The sequence below is a fragment of the Thamnophis sirtalis genome, unplaced genomic scaffold (genome assembly GCF_051295495.1).
Source record: "Thamnophis sirtalis isolate CommonGarterSnake01/CBP01778 unplaced genomic scaffold, rThaSir2_p1.2 scaffold_7, whole genome shotgun sequence".
Lineage (NCBI taxonomy): Eukaryota > Metazoa > Chordata > Lepidosauria > Squamata > Natricidae > Thamnophis > Thamnophis sirtalis.
The window spans coordinates 12,020,610-12,044,668 of record NW_028261387.1 but is presented as its reverse complement, the minus strand read 5'-3'; the positions used below and the strand labels follow the sequence as shown (position 1 = coordinate 12,044,668).

Sequence of the window (24,059 nt, the reverse complement as noted above, 5' to 3'; positions counted from 1 at the left end):
AAAGATGAGTTACGGCATTTAATTAACAGACAGACAGGTCCTTGGCAGCAAACCGGCATAGACAAGCTTGGGAAGCAATAAACACAGATAAGGCTTGGCAGCAATCCAGCCTGCCAAGCTCATAGTAATGAATTATCCTCCGACATTCAATCCTGTGTTGACTTCTGCAAAGAGGAGTCTTTTTATAGTCTGGAGAGGAGCCTAATGACCACCAGCTGAATGCAATTACCTCCTGTAACTGTGCAACTGTTTCTGATGCCTATTAGCTCTTCGATGGCGTGCATCCAGGAACAACTCACTACTGGCCTCCGGCTCACTCTCCCTTGTCTCCTCCCTACTGGTCCAAGGCTCAGGTGCCTCCTGGTGGTCAACCAACCTCTCTGCGCCCTGCTCGGAGTCGGAACCCTGTCCAGGATCCTCCACAGCTGACTCATCGGGCCCCTTGCTGTCAGAGTCTGATGGCAGCTCCAACGGCTCCTGCTGGGCCACAACACCTCTAGAGACAAATGAAAAGGAACAGAGAGAAAGAAGCCTGCAGATCTTGTGGTATGTTTATATCACTGCCTGACAGTATTTGGGGGACGTATTTGCAGAAAGTACAGTCTTGCAGCAATTCTTGAAGTGAATGGCCCCATTTCAGGTGACAAAAAATTTGTCACATCAGGTAAGAGTTTATAGCAGAAGTAGGCAAAGAACACATTGTCTACACATTGGCTGAGAATAACAACTAGAAATAAGAGACACAGAAGAGGTCTTTGTCTCCCTGCAATTCAGAAAGCGTCCCGGGTCTTACAAAAGAAATGGATCTGAGCTTTCAGGGGAAGCAAGTAAGACATTGTAGATTTAAGGGAGCAACTATGTCCTGCAATAAGACCGAAGTACTGTCTTATCTTCACTTCGGCAAAAAGCTATAATTAGATCCAAATTGGTCCTTTTCTCACTTTTCTCAGAAATATTGGAGTAGTTGATACCTCACTATTCCAAGGCCTTGAAACAAATGGGTGCCAGCAGGTTTGTGAAATGTATTGTCTGCCAAAAGCAAAATTGTGACAGAACAACTGTCAATGTTTATTTATTTAATACATTTTGGAGGCTGTCTGACTCCAAGCCACATTGGGTGACTTACAAAAAGTAGAAGCAACGTTCCTAAGGTAAAATTTATCAAGTCCATTGAAAGCCATCGTTTCCGGTTAATTCACACAGAGGTAAAGAAGTTATAGGTATATCATATAAACTTTAAAGATCTAGGAAGGCAGTATAAGATTCTGGAGGTTCAGATGGCGTTTTCATCCATTCTTGAAGTATATGGGAAGAGTTGAGAAAGGGAAGCAAGAAATTGACTTTATGTGAGTACAATGAGGGGAGAGTTTTGGTTTCTGGAACCATATCTAGAATTATCTAGGTCAGTGTTTCTCAACCTTGGCAACTTTAAGAGGTATCAATTTCCCAACCAGTGTGGTTGCAAATTGGATTAGAGGAATTTTAAACTGTAGGGTCAGAAGATTAACAAAAAGAGCAACAACACTGAACAGAATTTGCCATCAAGACGTGTATGATGCTAAAAGAATTAAGAAAATATGATGTATCAGGCAGGTTTTTACAACTAATTGTAAAATAGTAATGAATATCAGGCAACAAATATAATTAATTTTTATTATTCAATATTTACTTGGGGCCAAAACAAATATAATGGAAAACACTTTGTTGGCTATTTTATATTTTTATTTTGAACTATTTCATTTCAAAATAAACTACAAAATATAAAACTGCGTCTTGTTCTTAAAACAATGTGCCTCTATATTACTGAGCTTATCCAATGTGTGATATTGTATGGTCTGATGTGTTATTGGAAGGTGTCTGTCTAAGCAGTAAAAAAAGTACTTTTCCGGCAGTTCCTTTGAGTTCCTGATTTTTTTCAGACAAGGAAAATTTTAAAAAATGTTTCTCTTTCATGTTCAGGTGCAGATTCTGTCAAACCCATTTTATAATTCAAATCAATATACCTGGTAAGACAAGAAAACATATAATGGTGCTGAAATAAAATTAAAAGCAGGTATCAACATGTACAGTAGTTTATTACCAAACTCAAACCAGTATGACTGTAAATGTGACTCTTGTTATATTGAATTTTCCTTTGTTTACATTGTTCTAAGAAAAATATAGTTATGATGCAAATTATATAGACTCCTCTGTTGAATAACAGCTTTAGCATTCTACTATATCATTTGAGAGTTAGATATCACATTTTTTTCCTTTTCTGAGTAAAGAACGCCCTATAGTGTTACATTTTAGTTCAAGAAATATGTTATTCTAATGATTTCAGTAAGCATCTTCACTTGGAGTAATTTCTGCTGCAGCTAGATCCTGTACGAGTTCCATGTAACTCTAGTAAAATTTTGTTTCATCTAAATCATCTTTTAGAGAGACTATAAAGGTACAGGAGTCCTTGAGTTATAACCTTTGTTTACTGTCTGTTCAAAGTGGCACTGAAAATAGTTACGTGCGACTGTTTTTCACACTTTCGATCCTTATTACATCCCCATGGTCATATGATTCGGAGGCTTGGCCACTGGTTCATATTTATGATGGCTGCAGTATCCTGGGGTCATGTAATCACCTTTTGTGACCTTCTGACAAGTAAAACCAATGGGGAAGTCAGATTCACTTTACAACCATTTTACTAAATTAACAACTGCGGTGATTCATTTAACAACTGTGGCAAGAAAGGTTGTAAAATGGAGGAAAATCATTTAGCAACTGTCTTTGCTTAGTAATGGAAATGCTGGGCTCAATTGTGATTGTAATTCGAGGACTCCCTGTATGCACTCAAACTTCCAAAATTTTAAAACAGTGCACCCCAAAGTGATCAATATCAACCTTCAAGCTTCAATGGGATTGTCTAAGGAAATTATTATTTTTACTATGTTGATTATAAAGTCACAATCCTTGACTGTTGCATCCTTCCCTATTCCACTTGTTAAAGAGTCATAGAAACCTCCACTACTGCAAAATTACATGTAGGTATGACTTAAAAGATCTGTTTCTTCTGCTTTCCTGGCCAAAGCAGACTTACCTGGCAAAAGGTGTAAACAGAGCAATTAAAACCATATGCAAACTGGGCATTTCTTTTTTATCTTCTAAGCTAGGGAAGGCCTAAGGCAATGGTATCTTGCAGTTTCCCACAGTATATTATTCCTAATGTTGGGTATTTTTGATGAATCCTTGGTGCGGGGAGGATGAACCACCACAATAGGTTTCATAAAACCAGCTCAAGTGTAATTGCAGGAACAAGCTGAAGTTGGGCCAAAGGGTGTTCCTGGAATTTAGGAAGCTAATATGGAAAATTTTTCTGGATGCTGCCTGATTTTCGCCATTGTCCTAAGGAATGCTGGGGTGGTTTCAGAGAGATCTTGAGGTTTTCCCTGAGGATTTGGTGGGTAGTTTAACCGAGGCTTTGGGATACATTTAGTCTATGTGGCCATTCCCTATGTGCCGATTGAAGGTGCTTCTTGGTTTGTTGAGAAGCTCCTGAAAATGAAGCACCAGAAGAATTACTGAGTACCATTGGAGGAAATTTGAAGTAAGTCTGACCAGACAGATAAGAGCCCACATTAGGGATTACCTTGTAGTGCTGAGGACTAAGGAACATCAGTGTGTTTCTGCTATTATTGTGTCCATTAATAGCCATCTAGAAGTCCTGTTCCCTGTTGGTTAAGGAGGGTTCCCTGGAACATCTACTGAGCTATCATAAAAACTATTTAGCCTATCTAGTGGATGAAATTATTCAAATCTATTTCAAGTTGGACTCTGGACAGGCATGGTCAGGCTGAGGTGCATGAGGCACAATTTGGGGTTGGGGTGGGATAAGATTGAGCGGGTTAACTCCTGAGGAAGTAGACTGGATTCTCTGTAATGTCAGCACAGCCCGCTACCCGTTTATTGGATTAAACCTTTTCTGGGTTAGGAAAGCTGCCAGGAAAGTCAACTGTGGTTTGGTCTATGCTGTGGTGTCAAATCTCTTTGCAAAAGTAAGTGATATTTCTTGCCTTGAAAGTGGGGATAGTGTACCCCTTCTCATGAGTCTATTCTTGGACCTAACTATTTTCAATACATAATGTCCAGTCTCCAACTCATCTTTCCAGAGAAAGTTGTTCAGAAGATGGTTAGTCTGCAGTTGAGGAGAACCCTGGAGGAAGTGAATTATCTAAACCTATTTCTGTCAGGTTTTAGATCAGGATCTAAAGTATTGTAGATAACCCATGGCAAAACCAGGATGGAGATCTTTGTGTACCTTGATCACTCAGTGGCTGCCAATACTGTTGATCATGGAATCCTCAGCCTGCTCCAAGGGCTGGAGAGAAGAGGCACCAATTTACAATGTTTTTCCTTTCTTTCTCCAGAGTGATTTCAGTCAGATTGGTCAGAGAGAGAGAGGTTGCTCAACAGGCTTTTTTGTGGGGTGCCACAGGATTTTACTCTCTCTCCCCTCCTCTTCAACATCTACATGTTGGGCAAGGCCATCCAGTATCTTACAATTCAGTATCATCAGTATCATAACTGATACCCAGTTATACAGTATCTTTCAACCTTGGGCCTGCTAAGTGAAGCTGCCAGGTTTCTGTCCCTATTCAACATATAGGGTTTGACATTAACTTTCAACTGAAAAAATAAATTTAGGACAACTGAATTCGAGGATGATGATTATTATTTTCAAAGATAAATATAATAGTAATTGTTTACATTTTATTATTATACTCAGTGTTGTTGAATATGCCTGGAGGCTATGCAAGTGTGAATGGGGGAGAACTGTCTCCAACTTAATCCTATGAAAACTGGCAGAGTGCAGGGGACTAAAAGGACAGAGATGGAGGGAGATAGGCAAATGGAGATTGTGGAAGTGTACCCATTGTTAGAAATGGGCAATGCAAAATTTAATTAATAAGTAAAACCAGAAAAACAAACAATTGAGAAAGTATTTAAATAGTGTATCTAAAAGATTCCTCATAAATTGATTTATGGAGGGTGGTTGGACTCTAAAAGAAACATGAAACCAACTAAAATTAATTAGTGGAGGAAACCAACAAAACCTTTTTGTTTGGCACAACACATTTAATAGTCCAGTAGATTTCATATTTATTATAAGAAATTCTTAACAAAAATATACTGGAGATACCAGGGGATGTAGTAGAAATTGTTTATTAAAAGCTTTATTGGACATACAGTATATGGCCAGAAATATATTCTATCATTCATAACTTCAAGAACTTGCTGATGGATTTTACTCTTATCCTGTGGTAGAACATGGAAATTAAAGCCTCTTAAAATAAAAAGAGTAGTGTAAAGTATATTGCAAAAAGAACTGAAGTTGTTCCCTAAGGTATGAGAGACAGATTATTGATGAGCAGCATATGAAAAATGAAAGCAATATTACATAAAGAAAAAAAGTTGTAAGAAGAAACTTCAAATTTATCTTTTGAACATTAATCACTTTTAAGACTGAAATAAAAACAGTAATAACTACTAATCCCACCCTTGGGCAAGATTTAATTTAAGAAGAAGAAAAAAGTAACTTGGAGAGTTATTTTTTTTTCCAAGGTGCTATCTGATATAAAATCTACCCAAAATGTTAGGTGGGAAGATAATATTCCATTCATTTCATCTAAGAGTCGGACTGATAATCCTTATATATCTACTAAGAATTAAGCCCCACTTATGCCATTGGATTTTCTCCTGGGTAGATAAGTAAACAGTAGAACTAAATCTGTTTATATTGATCAATTGTTTCCACTATGAGGGTGGAAAACTCTAGTAGGCTGCAAATTATTTTAACATCTAATTTTGAAATGATGGCCACAGATGACTGAAGAGAAGAACAAGTAATAGGTTTGACTAAAGAAAGAAGAAAGAACAGAGATTTGAATCTAATGTATACCAGGTGCCACACCAAAATTAAAAAGACTTGTTTCTTTGGCTATTTGGATCACTGAATTAGTTTTTTAGAACTTGGCTCCATTAACACTCGAGAAATTTAATTTCATTTTCAAAGAAGCTATTGATTGCACTTAAGTTTCTGCATACAAACTGGAGACATAGTAAGAGTCAGTTAATGACAATGGAATATTTACAAACATTTGAGCAGTTCTTCTTAGAACTACACCTTTCTGTTTTTATGATTGACACATATACATAAATGTCCAAAGATCATTGTATGTGCTGCCTTTTGTTCTTTAGTACATTTTTAAAAATTTACCATATTTTTCGGAGTATAAGACGCACCAGGGTATAAGATTCATCAAGATTTTGAAGAGGCAAATTAAAAAAAAGTTTTGCACTCTGCAGACCTCCCAAAAACGGCTCGTTTTTTGCGAAAACAAGCCCATTTTCTTTTTCAAAAAAAGGGCATGAATAGCCTTTAGGGGACTTGTAGAATGCTCATGGGGGCTGGGGACCTCCCCAAAAGAGCAGAAAATGGCTCATTTTCCGCTCATTTCTACCCTCTCCAGCCCCCAGGAGCACTCTATAAGCCTTCTAAAGGCTCTGCACAGCCATTTTGGTGAAGGTGTCAGGGTTTCAGGAGGCAAAAAATGTTGTATTCAGTGTATAAGACGCACCCAGATTTTCAGCCTCTTTTTTGAGGGGAAAAAGGTGCGTCTTATACTCCAAAAATATGGTAAGTAGAACTGATGAGCTACTACAAAGTAGCTCTAATATTGGGGAAGGACTTTTTAGAGCTCACCAGAATATCATGCAGAAGGAGCAGCTGAGAAACATACATACATACATTTACAGTATGCTCATGGCTTTTTGTAAATACCATTCTATTCTATGTGGTAATATCCTAATGCCCAATTAAAATACATATTTTATATTATTCTGGGTCTACTTCTTCAATTAAGATGCAAATATGATTGAATCCAAAGATTTTATTCTGCTCATAAAAGAAGCGTTCTGTTTATGAGGAGATTCCTTTTTTTCTTAGAAAACTTTTTCTACTATAGAAAAAAAATCATTCATGAAAACATTTGGATCCAACCCATTCTTAATTAACATTGCTGAATAAAAACCAATTTGAAATAATAGTATTTAAAACTACAAAGAGATGACAATACACTCACAAACACAAACTTAATTGTAAAATGCAAAGTCAATATAAGTAATTGATAGATTAGAAAAATATGGGGGGGAAGTATTTTTTTCAGTAATAATTTAAGAATAAAGCTATTATAGTTATTATTAGTGGTTAAAGATGCTGAGTTAGAGATCTTGAGGTCATGAGTTTTAGTCCTGCCTTATGCATAAAACCAACTGGACAGCCTTGGACTAGTCCCATTCTCTCTCAGTCCTAACAAGAATGGAAGGGCAAGTCACTTCTGAAATCTCACCAAGAAAACTGCAGGGATTTGTCTAAGTAGCCACCAGTTGTCAACACTGACCAAAAGAAAGAAAACAATAAAAAGAAATAGTTCACAAAGATATTAATTTAAGAGATATATTTGGCAAAGATAACATTATTTTCCAGAATAAAACTGTAAAATTCAAAAATAGTATATTTGGAGTACAATCTTATCTAATGAAGCGTTTTGACATTTAAATAATATTACAAATTAAGTATGCATGTAAGTAAATATATAGTATTTTGGTAATTACTTTATTGTCCATATAGCAAAATTGACTACCAATGAATTATTATAAACCGAAAAAGTAGAAAATGCTCAAATAGCATTTGAAAATCCCTCAAAATTAAGATTTATTCTTCCCCATCGATAAAACATTTTGTTTATGAGTGTTAGAAAAGGCCATCAAATATGCCAAGAAAAGGCTTAATATCCCCATTGTCATCAAGTTGATGCCTAGGACAAAAGAAAGCACAAAGAAAATGTTATTTTTACTATATTAAACCTTATAAAATTACTATTTTAACATAATATGGAAGAGCTAATAAACCAAAATATTGTGCTAAAGTATAAATATTAGTAGGATGTGCAAATTGAACAGAGAATTTACTCCTGGAAACTACTGTATCATTTCAGAATAAAAATGATCCTGATATTGGTTTGGAGCAAGAAAAAAGTGTTCCAGGATTTTCTAGAATATTTCATTCATGAAAAAATGAATTTTATACAGCCTTAATTTGCATGTTTTGTCTTATGTCAACAATGAGCATTCTCAAGGCTGTAAAGATAACAGTCAAATATCCATTAACTCAGTCAGGAAGAAGAAGTTTAGAATCTAGACTTTGGAGCATACAGAAACATAGCACTGTGTACTTTTGTTTTGCTGTTGCCTGAAATAAAGAAATTAGTTAGGCTGTGTCTATATGCAGTTACAGAGAGTTCAGATTTGCAGCCATGCTTGGGAGAAGTCGGAAATATATAGTAGGAGAGTAAAAAGAGTTGGTTAGTTGTGCGTTTATGCCTTTTGAAATACATGTTCAGAAACCATTATGAAAATTTCAGTTTGAAGATTCTACTAAAATGTTTTTAATACCTAAGATCAGCCCCCTTTGTCATAGTTCTGTTAGTAATAAAAAAGTCTCCCTTTTCAGCAACTTGGTAAGATGTCAAGGTTGTTTCTGAAGTTGTAGTTAATTGTGCCATTTTCAGCTTTTCTGGTGGATTATATTCTTCTTGAAGTCGAAACTGTAACACAAAACCCCCCAAAACAAGTAGATGCAGTTAGCATCATATGATCAACGGTTTACTTCTATATTACATAAGTTTACACAATTGAATCTTGGAAATATAAACTTAAGGCTTAATCAGAAGTGGTACTCAGCAGGTTCTGACAGTTCTGGAGAACCAGTAGTGGAAATTTTGAGTAGTTCAAAGAACCGGTAAATATCCACCTCTGACTGGCCCCACCCCCATCAATTCTCTGCCTTCCAAATCCCAGCTGATCGGGAGAAAATGGAGATTTTGCAGTAACCTGGAGTGGGGAGGGAATGGAGATTTTACAGTATCCTTCCCTGCTACACCCATCAAGCCATGCCCACAGAACCGGTAGTAAAAAAAAATGAATCCCACCACTAGGCCTAATATTATATTAGGGTGATTCTATGCCATATTACACTAAGAACATTTCTCAAGGATCCAAGTATTAAAAGTGACACTAAATTAAAAAAAAAATCTCCCAATCTTTTTCTCTCTACCACAATTCAAATATCAAGTAAACAATGAAGTCACAAATAATCTTTTTCCCTAGATATCTTCCCTATAAAATGCCCTAGCTAACTTAAAATGGATACTTCTTTAGCAAAAATGTGAGGAGGTATGCCCTGAACCTAAGGCCTTGGAGGTCACATTGGTCCCAATGGCATCCAGAGAGAGAGAGAGAGAGAATGGATATGACCTGGGCAGTGCTTAACTCCATCAGAGTCATAAACAAACATCCCTGTCTTCAGAGAGACTCCCCTCATTCCATCTAACCAAAGACTAGAAACTTCACTCTTATACTCTTCACTGCTTATGCTATAACCTGAGTGCAGCCTTAATAAAGAATTGCAATAGAAATTATAACTAAGTGATTAAGGTATCATCTTTAATCATAGTCAGGCAGTTGATTAGCATCTCCTTAATAATGAACTTCCCCAGTGCCGCTGCCACTTCTGAAAGTGGGGCTTTTGCCTAACAACAGAAATACCCCAGGCCCATAGTCAAGAATCTGCTGACTTTCCCCAATATTTACCAATAAACTAGATTCCTAGGATTGCTGCCTGTAGCCCTGTAAAAATCTTTGCTTTCCCATTGTTTGCAATTCCTTTTTCTTGTAAAACTGGGACCCAACAATCACTAAATAAATGTTCGGCTATTTCTGCTCTGTGTTGTACCCCTTTCTTTCTTCTGAATTTTTCATGACAGCAACTATCTTTCAGAAAATGTACTTACAACTTCTGTCCTGCCTCAGTCATGCATATGCAAACATATAAATGTCAGAAAAGTTTATCAGGCAAAATTGGTAATAAACCTAATAAACACCAGGCATGCTTTCAATATGTATTTAGTACAATGTTAGACAAGTAAATTATCAAATTTGTAAATTATGACTTACAATATCTTGATTTCCACATTCTAAAAGTAATTTGCTACTGGATGGAGGAGTCAGTGAAGGAGAGTAAGAATTTTGTAAACAGATATCAGGTTTTGTTTTTTCTGTAGAATAACTAAAAAAATGAAATAGGATCTAAACAAAATTAAATACTGCAAAATAAAAGATTATAACGTTTTAAAAAACAGCAAGATGCTACCACAATAAATTATGTAACATTTTGGAGTATTTTCATTCTAAACATATAAGAAGGTGCATAGTAACAGTAGGAAATATATATATATATCTACATTCCATTCTTAATATATGTACATTTAGAATGTTTCTGCAGACATTTTATTTACAAGATTGATCTGAGATTCAGGGCATTAAAGAGAAAGGATTTACATACAAATTTTTTTTGTGCATATATAACTCTTACACTTGTGAACAAGGATGGCTTTTAAAAAAAATCATAAACATATATTTCTATGCAAAAGCAGTCTGTTAGAGACGGCCAGAAGACAAGTGGGATAGTGTATCTCTGGGGGATTTACATTTGAAAATCTTTGTATATGCAAGCATAACTGAAGATACATAAGTAGTTATTTTATTACATTATAGATACCTTTTAAAAAGTACCCCAGGAGGTTTTTTCTGAGTGTTTTGACAAAACGATGTATTTTTTCTCAAATTCTGGATGTACATATTTCCGGACTCCAGGGGAGAAGATTCTAAAACAAAAAAATAATGCCAAATATCTTGCAAATAGTATCTAAATATAAATGAAATCGATCTGATATACCGTATCTATCATTTTAGTCTCGTAATAATAAAATCTTGGCTGATTTTGAAAAAAAAAAGATAAATAGGGTTGGTTTTTGTTTGATAAAAATATCAAACACTTGTAGCCTAAATTGGGAAGTAAAAAGTAATCCTGTAAAAAAAGTAATGGAAGATCATTTCTGCATTTCTGCCAAATATTTGCACTAATATTTCAATTTAGTTACCACAAATTAATCAAAACAGGATCTTTATCAAAACAAAAGCTAATCAATCATACAGATGCTTATTTGTGAGTTAGAGTTATACTGCAAAGTATACCTTTCTTCTTAGCATCTTGTCTATATTCCTAAAATCAATATTTAAAAAATCAGCTATGACAATTAAGTATATCTGGTTCCAGTGTTCCAAATTATTAAGAAATTATCCGGATATGCCACTATGGGTATGGTATGTTATGTTTTAGAAATTGTACTCTATTATTTTATTTACCCCTGTTATATATTTATAACAAAATAAAACAAAAATAATATTTTAGTCACTTGTGAAAAACATTTTTTTTGTGACTGGGGAGGTTTTCTTTTTTGGATGAAACTAATAATGCAGATTTTATATTCAAAATACTAGTACATAATGTAAGGTTCCAGCAGTTTTCCCCGAGCCACTGAAATGCCAAAGTGTGAGACTCAAGATGACGCTTGCAAAAAGTATCAGTTTTTATTTATGGCCATAGCAAAAGCTGGATGACAAAACTATATCCAAAACATACAAACAAATGCATGTAAGGAATAGCCACCCCCTGCAAGAGTGGCTCAGAGTATTATATACATTTTAGGCAGATAGAAACAAAGTTTATCCAATCAGGGACAAAGATTTGTTACCAATGTGATTTTTAAAGCGTTCTTTTGTTCAAGCTCCTCTCTGTCTACCTTATCTGTGAAGTATTCCTTTGGCCTTGTGTAGGGGGTGACAGTCCCCCTTTGCCAAGTTGTTTTTTGGCAGAATGCTTTAAGGATTTATGAGCCAGGAAAACTCCCTAGTTTGCTTCCTTTATATATGCAGCTTGATATTCCCATGTAACAATTTCTTCTACTAGCTTTCAAGAATGTCCCTAGCTTTGAAACCAAGAATAGAAGCGAGATACAGCAATGAGATAACATTTGCAGTCCAGTATTAAGGTTACAATTTGCTATGCTAGAAAACAACTAATTTCTGATAGTATACAATAATATAAGCAGAAGCTAATATTGATTCATATATTCCTTCAATAGTTTAAACTAAAATTAGCTACTACATTTAATTTTTACCTGGATCTTTTAACTTCTGCATATTAGTGTTGCTGTGATTCCCATCATTGTAATCACTCCAAATTTCATTTCCTAATTCAAAATTTACATTCAAAGTTTCAGAAAACAAAGAGATGCTTTTATCTGCATCAGTCAAGTTGCTCATTGAAGATTCTTCAAGACTTTCGTGTGAGCTCATTGTCAGGTTATTCTTTTCATCAGATTGCTTGATAGGAAAGAAACCTAAAATTTGAAATAACAATACTATTCCAATGTAATTTCTTACATTTTTAAAATAATAAATGTATCCAATTTAAACAAAAAGAGAGATGAATGTACAACACCATTTTTGGAAGCAGGCATCATGTTTCTAATAGGGAGCAGACATTTATTTATAAAATGAGCTTTTGATTGCATTTATTTTTACAAGCTTTTCTAATTACTATATACTGACCTGAAATATTTATATTCAGATATTTATGAAACTGGCTTGGACAGTAAATGTATTGTTTTGTGTAAAAAACCCTACAAAATGAGAATATTTTGGGATAATAAAGTTAATCCAGTTATTCCTTTATGTTACCATATAAAGAAGTGAAGAAGCATGATGTTTCCAAGTATTTAATGCAATTAATTTATATCATTGAAACTAAAGGAATTAAAAGAATTGAACTGTGACTAAATTGTGGCCATGTAAAATAAATGTTAAAAATCATTAGAAATGTACCATTCATTTTGCGAACTTCAGGTTCCAGTTGAAATGTTTGACAGACATTAGAACTATAGATGTCTTCTGGTAAAGGAGATCTTGGATGTTGTCCATGTTCTAATCTTTAGAAAAATGTAATAATTAGAATCAATGTTATAGTGAATAACCAGTAAATTTGAGATTATTATTAAAGAAAACAAACAATTGCTTTTTCCTACACAGTACAACTTGATGCAATTGCCATTATCACTAAAGTGATTATGCATTTCCAGCATCTTCCTGTAATTGCTACTGCCTGCGTGCTTTAGCTGGGCAACTGGAAGGACCTTTATGCCTTGTGTTTTTAGCCCTTCCTCTGAGAAACACCTCCTGTTATGTGTATGTTATTGGCTTAAATTCTATCTCTCTTCCCCCCCCCCCTCATGGCGCTTCTGCCTTTCCTACTTTAGGAGTGTTCACTTTAAATTTAGATAATATACAGTATAGTCATAACTAACACAGCGCTTCAGCTTGACATGCCTCTTAATTTCTTCCAGATATTGAACTTCAGTACACAGTAATTTAGCAACAACCCCAGATTATATTGTCTCCTCAGTATATCAACGGGACCATAACCCACATACTATTTATTCAAGTTATTCTATATTCATTTTCCAAGCATGTTTTAATGCCCTTCCTTCTGCAGTTATAGATGGCAGTTATAAAGGAATCCCTTATGTTCAAATAAAACTGAAACACTAGAATATGTTTCTCTAAGATGTAAATTCTATGCAGAACTGTGTTGTCAATTAATTATTTTTTGGAAACACTGCGTTGCCCCCCCAGATCAATTATCTGTGATTTCTTAAATCACAGACATCCTGAAATCATTGTTTAACATTCAAATGTTGTGCTATAGTGATCAAGCTACGTCAAATCCAGATTTCTTATTAAAGACATGTCATATATTAAACTGTTAATGTTATTATTCCCAAGTTACCAAGAGATGACCTAATTAATTTACGAGCCTTGAGACAAAGTTCAAACAAAAAAACATTCATTTATTAGGATCAACATCTTGGCTTGATCTTCTGTGGAGCCTAAACTGGCTTTCGCTTAATTGCATTTGAACTTTACCCCTCTATCTCCTCCCTTCTGTCATGCATCATAACTCATATTCGCCATCTAGATTGTAGATATATGAGACCCGACTCTGGCCAAAGGGATGCATGGAATCCTCCCTCCAGTGCCAACCTGATAATTTTCATGACAACGCTTTAGAAGTTGACAATTATATCTTTAGATTGTACCAGACTTGTTCTAATTTATGTCTTATCAATCTTTAGCTGAAATAAAGAGACCATGATGATAGATGACTCTTACTGTTACTACAATACCTTGGCAATCCTGGAAGAGAAGCTTTTGGGATATAACTAAATTGTTTAAGATTGACTTTTTGAGATTTATTTGACATCTGCATCTAAAATGTAGAAAATTATTATTATTATTATTATTATTATTATTATTATATTATACAGGGGCACTTATATTTGTTTCTTATATACAACTAGAAAAAAAATAAACAAACCACAATTTAAAAAACTAATTCTATTATGAACATTACGAACATTTTTTTTCTACTTGATGTTTTTATATGGTAGAAAATAGCTCTTTGTGTATGGGTGTAGAGCAAGAGCAAGATCTACTTATCTTTGGATTGAAAGTTTTATATGGTTAAGATTGGGGTTAAGATTAAGAGCAAGGAGTTCTAATCCTCCCTTGGAAGCCAGCTGGGTGATGTTTCGGACCTATTTTTCTCTTTCAGACTTCGATCCAGAAGCTGAAAACTATCTTGCTACAAACATGTCTATGGAAATTGTCGGTCATACAGGTCATGGTTGTTCCAAAGGTACTTTTTCAAAAGGCAACTAGACTTTCTGGTTTTTCTTTGAAGATGTTTTGGTTCCCTTCCAAGAAGCTTCTTTAGCTCTAATTGGATGGTTAAGTTCATTTCTGAGAGTACAACATACTGAATTACCTATTGCAGGTGGGTCCTTTGAATCTTCCTCCACAAGTCCAATATATAGAGCTGAAGAAGCTTCTTGGATGAGAAGTGAAACTTCTTTAAAGAAAAACCAGACAGTCCAGTTTCCTCTTGAAAAAAAGCACCTTTGGGACTTGATACCAACATGTACTAAACTAACATAATAGATAGCAGGATATAACCTTCAGTGAAAAGGCCTTTATATGGGAATAGATTGATTTGGAATGTTCAATGTTGATAATGATTTTAGTGAATGGCAGCTTTGAATTATGCAAAGAACAAACGAAGGGTGGCTATAATTCTATTTATAGTTTATTATTACAATGTATTATAGAAATATAATTTATTATATTTCACTCACTATTATACTTGTAATCATTTTATGGTAGAAAAAAAACTCCTACAAAAGGAAAGAATAGTTTGAAATCTGTAAATTTATTTAACTTAAACAAAGGGGAAGACTAGATGGCGACTCCTTAGAAATAAAAATGATTGCAATGTAAAATCTTAAGAAAAGAGTATAAACTTGATCCTCCAAACCCTGCTTAGATGGCAGGCAAGAAGCATTATCAAACTTTTGCCTGCAAATAGTAGCATAAGATACAATATCCAATCTTAGTTTATTATTCAATCCAACAATCATATTCAAATTAGCTACTAATGTTTTAAAAAAATCATATATTGCCAAAATATACATTTTTTCCAAAGCTACCTCCTGTGGAATACTGGTATCAGTTTCTATACTTATTTCAAATAAATGGTAAAGAAGATTATAAAACTTTTATTTTCCAATAGGTTTTCTGGAGTAATTTGTACTGTCACCTTAATCTTTTTTGTAGACATTTTTAATGTTACTATAATATTCTGCCTTTTTTCTTCACAGGAAATATTCAACATTAGATATTATATTTCACTAACAAAAATGCTCTTAATTTCAAATAGTTATTTTATTTTAAAAGGGCACACATATTCTTTCAAATTCATATACCTTTAGTCGCTTGACTGGGGGAATGGCAGATTCAGCATTCCTGTTTCTTAAGTCAGTAAGATATGAAGAAAAAGCTGACTCATTCTTCATGTTAGATTTCTCTGAAACTCCAATTTTACCTTAAAAATGTAATGTATATATATAAATATATTCATTTTATATTTATATTTTATTTTTGTTACAGAAAACTAGAAACAAAAGAAAAATAATTCATAGATGTTTCAAATAAACTCTTGTGTGACAACAGCCAACTGTTTCCATTTTATTGGCAACAATGCATGTACCAATTATTTCTAAATAATTCCTAAATCCATTTTTAATGCCAAAAAAAAAAAAAAAACGGAAGCTATGAGGCATATATCATAGTTATGAGTAAATTATAATGATACCCTGTTCATTTTTATTGATTTGTGGTCTATTTTTTAATGTTACTTTTCCAGATGCACATTGTAAAAGTTTGTGGGTTTTGGGTATGTATTGTACACTAGGGTTACCCAACCCCTGGCCCATTGAGTGGTACCAGGCCTGTTTGGAATCGGGCTGTGTAGCTGAAGGTGAGCAGCAGGTGAGCAAGCAAAACTTCTCCTGTGCATGTGCTGGATCTAGGTTGCATATGAAACCATCCATCACTCCTCATTCAGAGAAAATATGTCTTCCATGAAACTACACCCTGTTGCCAGAAAGGTTGGGGACGACTGTTGTACTCCATTAAGAATCTGTCTTGTTCCAAATGTAAAACTTCCTACAATATACCCATTTTTAAAAGTGTTTACATTTATGAGCATATGCACATTTCTAAACTCAAGAGGCTGAGTAAATCCTTGTCATAATGCTTTACATGTAGATTGTATCATTCATAAGTTACTATAAGAAAAAACTCACAACAGTCATGTCCACAAGTTTCTTTATTTTTGCAGTGGTGATTGCATTTTCTATTCCCATTCTTTATGCTTAGCGATTCTTGGCTACAAGTTGCTTCTTTTGTTTTATGTTAATTTGATGACATAAAAGAAAAAAAAACTTTAAACATTATATCAGAATCAAATACATGGTAATCAGTGAAAAATTGCAGCAGATTATTTTACTGTTTTTTCCACAAATTCTATAAGGTAATATGTAAATGAAGAAGAATCATGAAGAAAACATTTGAAAATGATCGTGTAGGAAATAGTATTTAGTAGGTGATAAGCCTACTAAATGTTTACTATAATTTAAGTGAATTTATCCATAATTTACATGTATATATACTGACACTTCAATGTCAGAACAAAAGAATAAGACATTCTGTTTCTAAAAAATTTGTACCAAATTAAATCCCACTGTGTTCAGTAAGGCTATCTCTGGAAAATATATCTGAGGATATTACCATTTAAATAAAAACCAACTAAAATATTCAGATTCAAAAAACAAAAACATATACATTAGGAATCATTATATATATTATAATAGCAGATAGATAGATAGATAGATAGATAGATAGATAGATAGATAGATAGATAGATAGATAGATAGATAGATGATATAGTTATAATTAGATTAGATTACAGATAGAGATAGATGATAGATAGATAGATAGATAGATAGATAGATAGATAGATAGATAGATAGATAGATAGATGATAGATAGATAGATAGATAGATAGATAGATAGATAGATATAGAGATAGATAGATAGATAGATAGATAGATAGATAGATAGATAGATGATATAGCTATAATTAGAATAGATTACAGAGATAGATGATAGATGATAGATAGATAGATAGATAGATAGATAGATAGATAGATAGATAGATATGGATAGATAGATACACACACACACACACATAGATATAGATATATGTGCTGGTCTTGTTGTATTTGGGTCTTTTCCCATGTAAGATTGAGATTGTCTTGGCAACATTTTGGCGAGGTCTCACTCACCATCTTCAGGCTGGTGTTTTCGGCTTAAAGTGTGGTCGGAGCTGCCGTCTTTCTATAAATCTTGGTGGGGGTGTGTAGAGTGCTGGCTTTGTTTCAGTAAGTGGATTGATTGGCTGTGTGGTTGTATCATGATTGGTAGATTGGTGCTGATTCGTGCTGGCTGTGTGTCTGTTGTTGTTTTGTGTTGTAACGACCTGGGTGGTGGGTGGGGCTCGTTGTTGACTAGGGCTGGTTTCTAGATGTCTGGTAGGCAGGAGGTATCGTCACGTTTATTTATGTTGTGGGGGTGTTTCTCTATTTTGATAGCTTCCATAATTATTCTCTTGTTGAAGTGTTCAGTTTTGGAGATTAATTTGGTTCCTTCAAAATTAATTTCATATCCTGTAGCTTTAAGGTGCTAGAAAAGGGAGGAAGTTTTTTCTTTTTTTTTTACTGCATTCTTGTAGTCTGCGATGCATGCATTTATTCTCCTGTTCGTTTGTCCTATGTATGTTGTAGGGCAGATTTTGCATGGTATTTCATAGACCCCTTGGTTTTTTAGCTGGATTTTTTCTTTGGGGTTTCTTAAGATGTTGGCTATTTTTTGGTCAGTGTTGATGTCTTGCCTACTGATGTCTTGATATTGTGTTTGTGGAGAATTTTGGTGATTGTATCTGTGGTGCCTTTGATGTAAGGGAGGAGGGCAATGCCGTTGTCCTGTTCTGCGTCTCGGTTCTTGGGGGGAGTCTCCCTTTGGATTAGGTTGGTAGTTGTTTTTCTTTGGAATCTGTTGGCGATTAATACGTTTGTGAGAGTGTGTAATTCAGTTTTCAGGTGGTCTTTGTCAGCTAGGTGTTTGGTTCTGGAGATGAGGGTCTTGGCTACAGAGTTGATCTGTGCAGGGTGGTGATGGGATTGTGCGTTTAAGTAGTGGTTGGTGTGTATTTTTTCTGGTAGATGGTGTGTCCTAGGGAGCCATTGGGTTTTTTATAGATTAGGACGTCCAGAAAGGGAAGTTGGTTGTTTGCTTCTATTTCCATAGTGAATTGTATTTTGGGGTGTAGACTGTTGAGATGTGTGAGGAAGTTGTCCAGTTTTTCTTTCCCGTGTGGCCAAATCACAAAAGTGTCATCAACATATCTAAGCCAGAGTTTGTATCATCACAGAGAATATCTTTGGCAAATTTCAAATGCCTACTAAATAAGTAGGATTTGCATTTTTAATATTAAACCCAAAAGCACATTGATTTTTGTTTGCCGACTCTTCTCATAATTATTTTAATATTCTGCAATCAAAAATTTCTGAAGTAGGCCTGTACCCTTTATGTCATACATTATTCACCATCAGACCAGGTTCTGACATCAAACACTTATGTACCTAAAATCTATTCTGTTGCTAACAATAAATATTTAGTATAGAATTTTTGCTTACCTTTACCTGTTCTTAATTTTGATGACCCTATTGAAGATATCTGAGAGCTATCAGATTTTCCATGAGTGATCATGATTCCAAACTTCTTTGGTCCCAAGTAAAATGGTTTATATTTCTGCTGAATATCCAGTCCAACTATTAGGGAAGAAAATTATATTTATATACATGCAGGGGTGGATTCCTGCCAGTTCTAAACTCTTCTATAGAAGACGTTCCACAAATCTACCATGTCGTTTAGAACTGGTTCCAGCTCCCTCCCCCTGCCCGTCCACACCATGTTTGTCCCACCTGCTGCTCACTGATTGGCTGGCTCACCAATCACCCTGCCCACCTCTAAGAGTCCTATCTAAAACTTAAAGTCTTAAAAATGTCAAGTTTGAACATCCCTGGGGGTTTTTTTTCTAAAGGGTTAGGGGTGCAAGGGTCTTGTAACTTGACAGCTTTAAGACTTGCACACTTCAGTGCCAGAGTTCGTGAGCCAACATGACTGGAGGAGGAATTCTGGGAGTTGAAGTCCACAAGTCTTAAAGCTGTCAAGTTTGAACACCCCTGGGATTTTTTTCCTAAAAGGTTAGGGGTGCAAGGGTCTTGTAACTTGACAGCTTTAGGACTTGCATGCTTCAAATGCCAGAGTTTCTGAGCCAACATTTTGGTTGCTAAGCAAGAGCATTTTTTAGTGAGTTTCACCACATTTTACAAGTTAGCCACGCCCACCCAGTCACATGACTACCAAGTCACTCCCACTCAGTCATATGGCTGGCAAGTCACTCCTACCCGGTCACATGACTGGCAAGCCACTCCCACAAAGCAGGCCACACCTACAGAAGAGGTTTTAAAAGAATTTGAAAACCACCACTGTATACATATATAATTAAATTGTGTTTGTGTGTATGTATGTATGTGTGTGTGTATATGTGTAACAGAAGAAAAAATAATTTTAATGCATATCCCACTTTCTTGTCAACAGAATGTTACAATTGATGCATTTTGTATGTTAATACTATATAAGAATGTAGTACTGGATTAAAAGCTAATTTAAATATTGAAACATATCTTTCACTGATCCTCTCCCTTTTTCTCTTTCCAATGTTTTCTTTTCTATTGATTGTATGTTCCAACAAGGCAGCAGAGAGTGGAAGAAAATATAGGTATGCCTTCTATTAGGTAACAATAGCACTTTTTATAGATCTACATGATCTAGAACAGTGATGGCGAACCTATGACACGCGTGTCAGTGCTGACACGCGTAGCCATTTGGGGTGACACGCACAGGATTTCATGCGATTCATCCTCGGCTCCTGCACGGCCGCCGAGGATGAAAGAATCTGTGCTGGAGGAACGGGGGGGTGGGACGTGTGATCTCCCCCGCCCACACTCACTTACTGTATCGCCGCCGCCCCTTTCTGAGCGCAGGGGCTGCTGGTAAGGCGTGCGTGCCGTGCGCACACACGTCATCAGCGTGGCGAGGGACCCGCAGGAGAGGAGCGCGGGAACAGTGCGCGCCTCTCTCCAGTCAGGCCGGCACAGAGAGTCTACTCCTGGTTAGTTAAAGAATTCGCCCTCCCCCTCACTTATCTCAGTTCACGGCAGGGCTGTGGAGTCTGCTGCTTCCAGCTCCACGTCCTCATCAACATGCCGCTCCAGCCCGCCCCCGCTATGAATATTCATATTCTTCGCCCTCGCGTCACTAGGAATATTCATAGCAGGGGCGGGCTGGAGCGGCATGTTGATGAGGACGTGGAGCTGGAAGCAGCTGACTCCACAGCCCTGGTTCACGGCACCCCAAACAAGTTCAATAATATCAAGGGCAACATACGAAATCGACTGATGAACAAAGAAGTTACTAAGCAGGTATGTTAAATAATTTGTTTTTGGTTTATTAAATACAATTATATATTGCAATTATACATTTTTGTAGTTTAAACTATAAATTGCGCAAAATTATGTTTTTGTCGAAGTGACACACAACGCGAATTATGCTCGATTTTTTGCCGATTTTTGACACACCACGCCAAAAAGGTTGCCCATCACTGATCTAGAAGCTATATGCTAGATAAAATGTAAATTTTACACACACATAATGTTTACTTGTCATTGTAAAAATAATCCTAGTTTTGTTTTTATTACTTTTTATAATAAAATATTGTAAAAGGTTAATTATTGTATTGTTTATTACATTTATTATTATTTTTATATATCTCAAGGTGAAGAATATCCTTTCTCCTACTTTCCCCACAAAAACCACTATGTGAGGTAGGTTGGGCTGAGTGGCTGGTTCAAAGTCATCCAGTTGGCTTTCATGGCTAAGGTGTCATTAGAACTCACAATTCCAGAGTTTCTAGCCTAGAGGCTTAACCACTAGACTAAACTAGTTTATAAACTTCAACCTCATTCCAAGATCCATTCTTAAAACGCAGTTATATAAATGTGTCGTTATTTCCTATGACAACCATTGTCAATCTATTGTTGGGCTTCTCAGACAGTTTAGTGATCATTGTTTAAAATATTTCAATAAATAACTTTTGTTTCAGATCTCCATTACTTTTTGTTCAAATTCACTGGATGACTTTTTTCCATGATACAATATAATGTAAAGCAGAAATGCAGTTTCACTGTAAAATCAGCATATAGTAATTTAAGAAACATGAAACCCAAGACGTTCTCAGTTTAAAACTTAGTAGACTTATTTTTAAAACCCAAATCCATAAATTAATTTACCATATTCAGAACTGATTAGATTTATATTAAGCTCATCAGAATTAACAGCTCTTCTCACTTCAATCTTTTTAGTCCAATTTCCAGTTTTCAGCAAAGCAGAATCCCTGCAAGTATATAATGAATCAATAGCTTAAAATTAAATATACAAAAATGCACAGTTGTTAAAGTTTCAAAATAATTTAAATTTACTCACATAATTCTTTGTCTAAAAACCACATTATTATCATTATCTCCTATTACGAGGGTTGCATAATGAGAATCTGGAGCAGTTCTTTTTATCTGCATCTGTTCAAAGTTGGTTAATATGATTGTCACTATGATTTCAGCTACTCCTTCATTGTACTTTGTCAGCTTGAAAATAAATGAAATACAATTACAAAATAAAACTAGCTTTCACATATGATATGGTAAATAAATATGAATAGATTAATATTGGCTGGAGTCAGATACCATGCTAAGCTATTTCAATGTTATGACACATACGTAATGATGCCATTCTACCAAATGCTACCATTATATAATTGGACTCCAAAGTCTGATGCATAGGAGATCCTATACTATTCTGGACAAATGGTTGTCCAATCATTTCTTAAAAATCTCCAGTGATGGAGCAACCACAACTTCTGAAGGCAAGCTGAAGGCAAGAATTTCTCCTTAGTTCTAGGTTGGATGTCTCTTTTGTAAGTTTCCAACTTGCATTGCCTTCAAGTGCTTTGGAAAATAGGTTGTCCCCTTCTTCTTTGTGAGGTTCTGTCAAATACTGGAAGACTGCTATCGTATCACCTCTAGTTGTATGATGATGCATTTGTATGATGATGTTGTCTCTCATGTATAATTTCCCTTGCACTTGCCTTACTGACGTGATGGCAAACCTATGGGGCTCGTGCCACAAGTGGCACACAGAGGCATATTTGCTGGCACAGCAGCCCTTGGCAGCCGTCAGCTCCAGCACGCATGCAAGCGCCGCCCAGCTGATTTTCGACCTTCCGGAAGGCTGGGGGAGGCCGTTTTTGCCCTCCCCAGGGTTCAGGAAAGCGTCCGGAGCCTAGAGAGGGGGGAAAACAGGCCCAACGCACCAACTCGAAGCAACAATCTTCTGGTTGGCCCATTGGGCCTGTTTTTCACCCTCCCCAGGCTCCGGAGGCTTTTCTGAAGCCTAGGGAGAGCATAAAGGGGAGGGCTGGGGAGGCTGTTTTTGCCCTGCCCAAGCTTCAGGAAAGCCTTCAGAGCTGGGGAGGGTGAAAATTCCTCCCCCCTGGGTGGGGGTCGCTCATTCATGCGTGGTGGTGGGGTCGCTCGTGTATGCACGGTGGGGGTGGTTGCTCATGCCTAAGAAGGGGGGTCGCTCACATATGTGCAGGTGGGTGGGTACACATGCCTATGCGATAGCGCATGCGCACACAGTTTTGACACACCTTTAGAAAAAGGTTAGCCATCACTGCCTTATTATATATGCCCATGGTATTAACCAGCATTTAGAAAAGCAAGGCATATTCAAACTCAGGAGAAAACATGGGTTGTGAGGAAATGCCTCTTAAGTAGTTGCTATATCTAGTTTCTACATCATTCTTGCTAATTCTATGGTATAGATTATTAAATAATTCCATGCAGAGTTAGACCATTTAAGAGCGAATGTCACTCATTAGTGATGTGGCAGTCAGTATGACCAAATGATATTATCTTGCTACATTGTAATAAAGTATCTGCTGTTCTTGCCACAGAACTCAATTTTTCCAATCTATGATTAGAAATCTTAGTTTTTCTAGTCTATCACTCTCCATACTGTAGTAGCTAATACATTTGATTCTAGTACATCATAATGAACAATTGGCTCCATAGTTTGAACGACTTTATTTAGTTACAGCACCTAAATCACAAATGTACTTAATGAATATTTACAAAACCTTAGGAAGGAGAGTTTCTTCTAAATGTTCTTTTCAATTCAGTTGTTTTGTAGCGGGAACACAAAACAAACATATACCTGCTCTATGTTAAGTTTATATTTTGGAAGGTGTGCTACTGATTCTTTAATCTGATTTCCAAAAGGAGGATGTCTGTTCAAAATCTAGAAATTTAAATTCAGATAGCATTCAGATTAACATAGAACAATATTTGCTAAACATAACATAAAAGCCATTTACAAAACATAGTCTTCCTAGCACTACATTGTTAGCATTGTTAAATAGATCAACATGC

General features: G+C 35.7%; 1 protein-coding gene across 1 annotated transcript in view; it reads right to left on the bottom strand.

The window, feature by feature from the left end:
• Positions 1–7,504: 7,504 nt before the first annotated feature.
• The window catches only part of HFM1 (helicase for meiosis 1), a 53,575-nt gene continuing 37,020 nt past the window's right edge, over positions 7,505–24,059 (bottom strand). The window contains 13 exon segments of the mRNA XM_087720751.1: positions 7,505–7,850; positions 8,488–8,639; positions 10,048–10,159; positions 10,652–10,757; positions 12,114–12,335; positions 12,820–12,923; positions 14,178–14,260; positions 15,813–15,931; positions 16,695–16,790; positions 19,152–19,280; positions 21,864–21,967; positions 22,057–22,214; positions 23,845–23,928. Of these exon segments, the coding sequence (XP_087576877.1) occupies positions 7,787–7,850; positions 8,488–8,639; positions 10,048–10,159; positions 10,652–10,757; positions 12,114–12,335; positions 12,820–12,923; positions 14,178–14,260; positions 15,813–15,931; positions 16,695–16,790; positions 19,152–19,280; positions 21,864–21,967; positions 22,057–22,214; positions 23,845–23,928 (1,533 nt within the window). The 3' untranslated portion in view covers positions 7,505–7,786.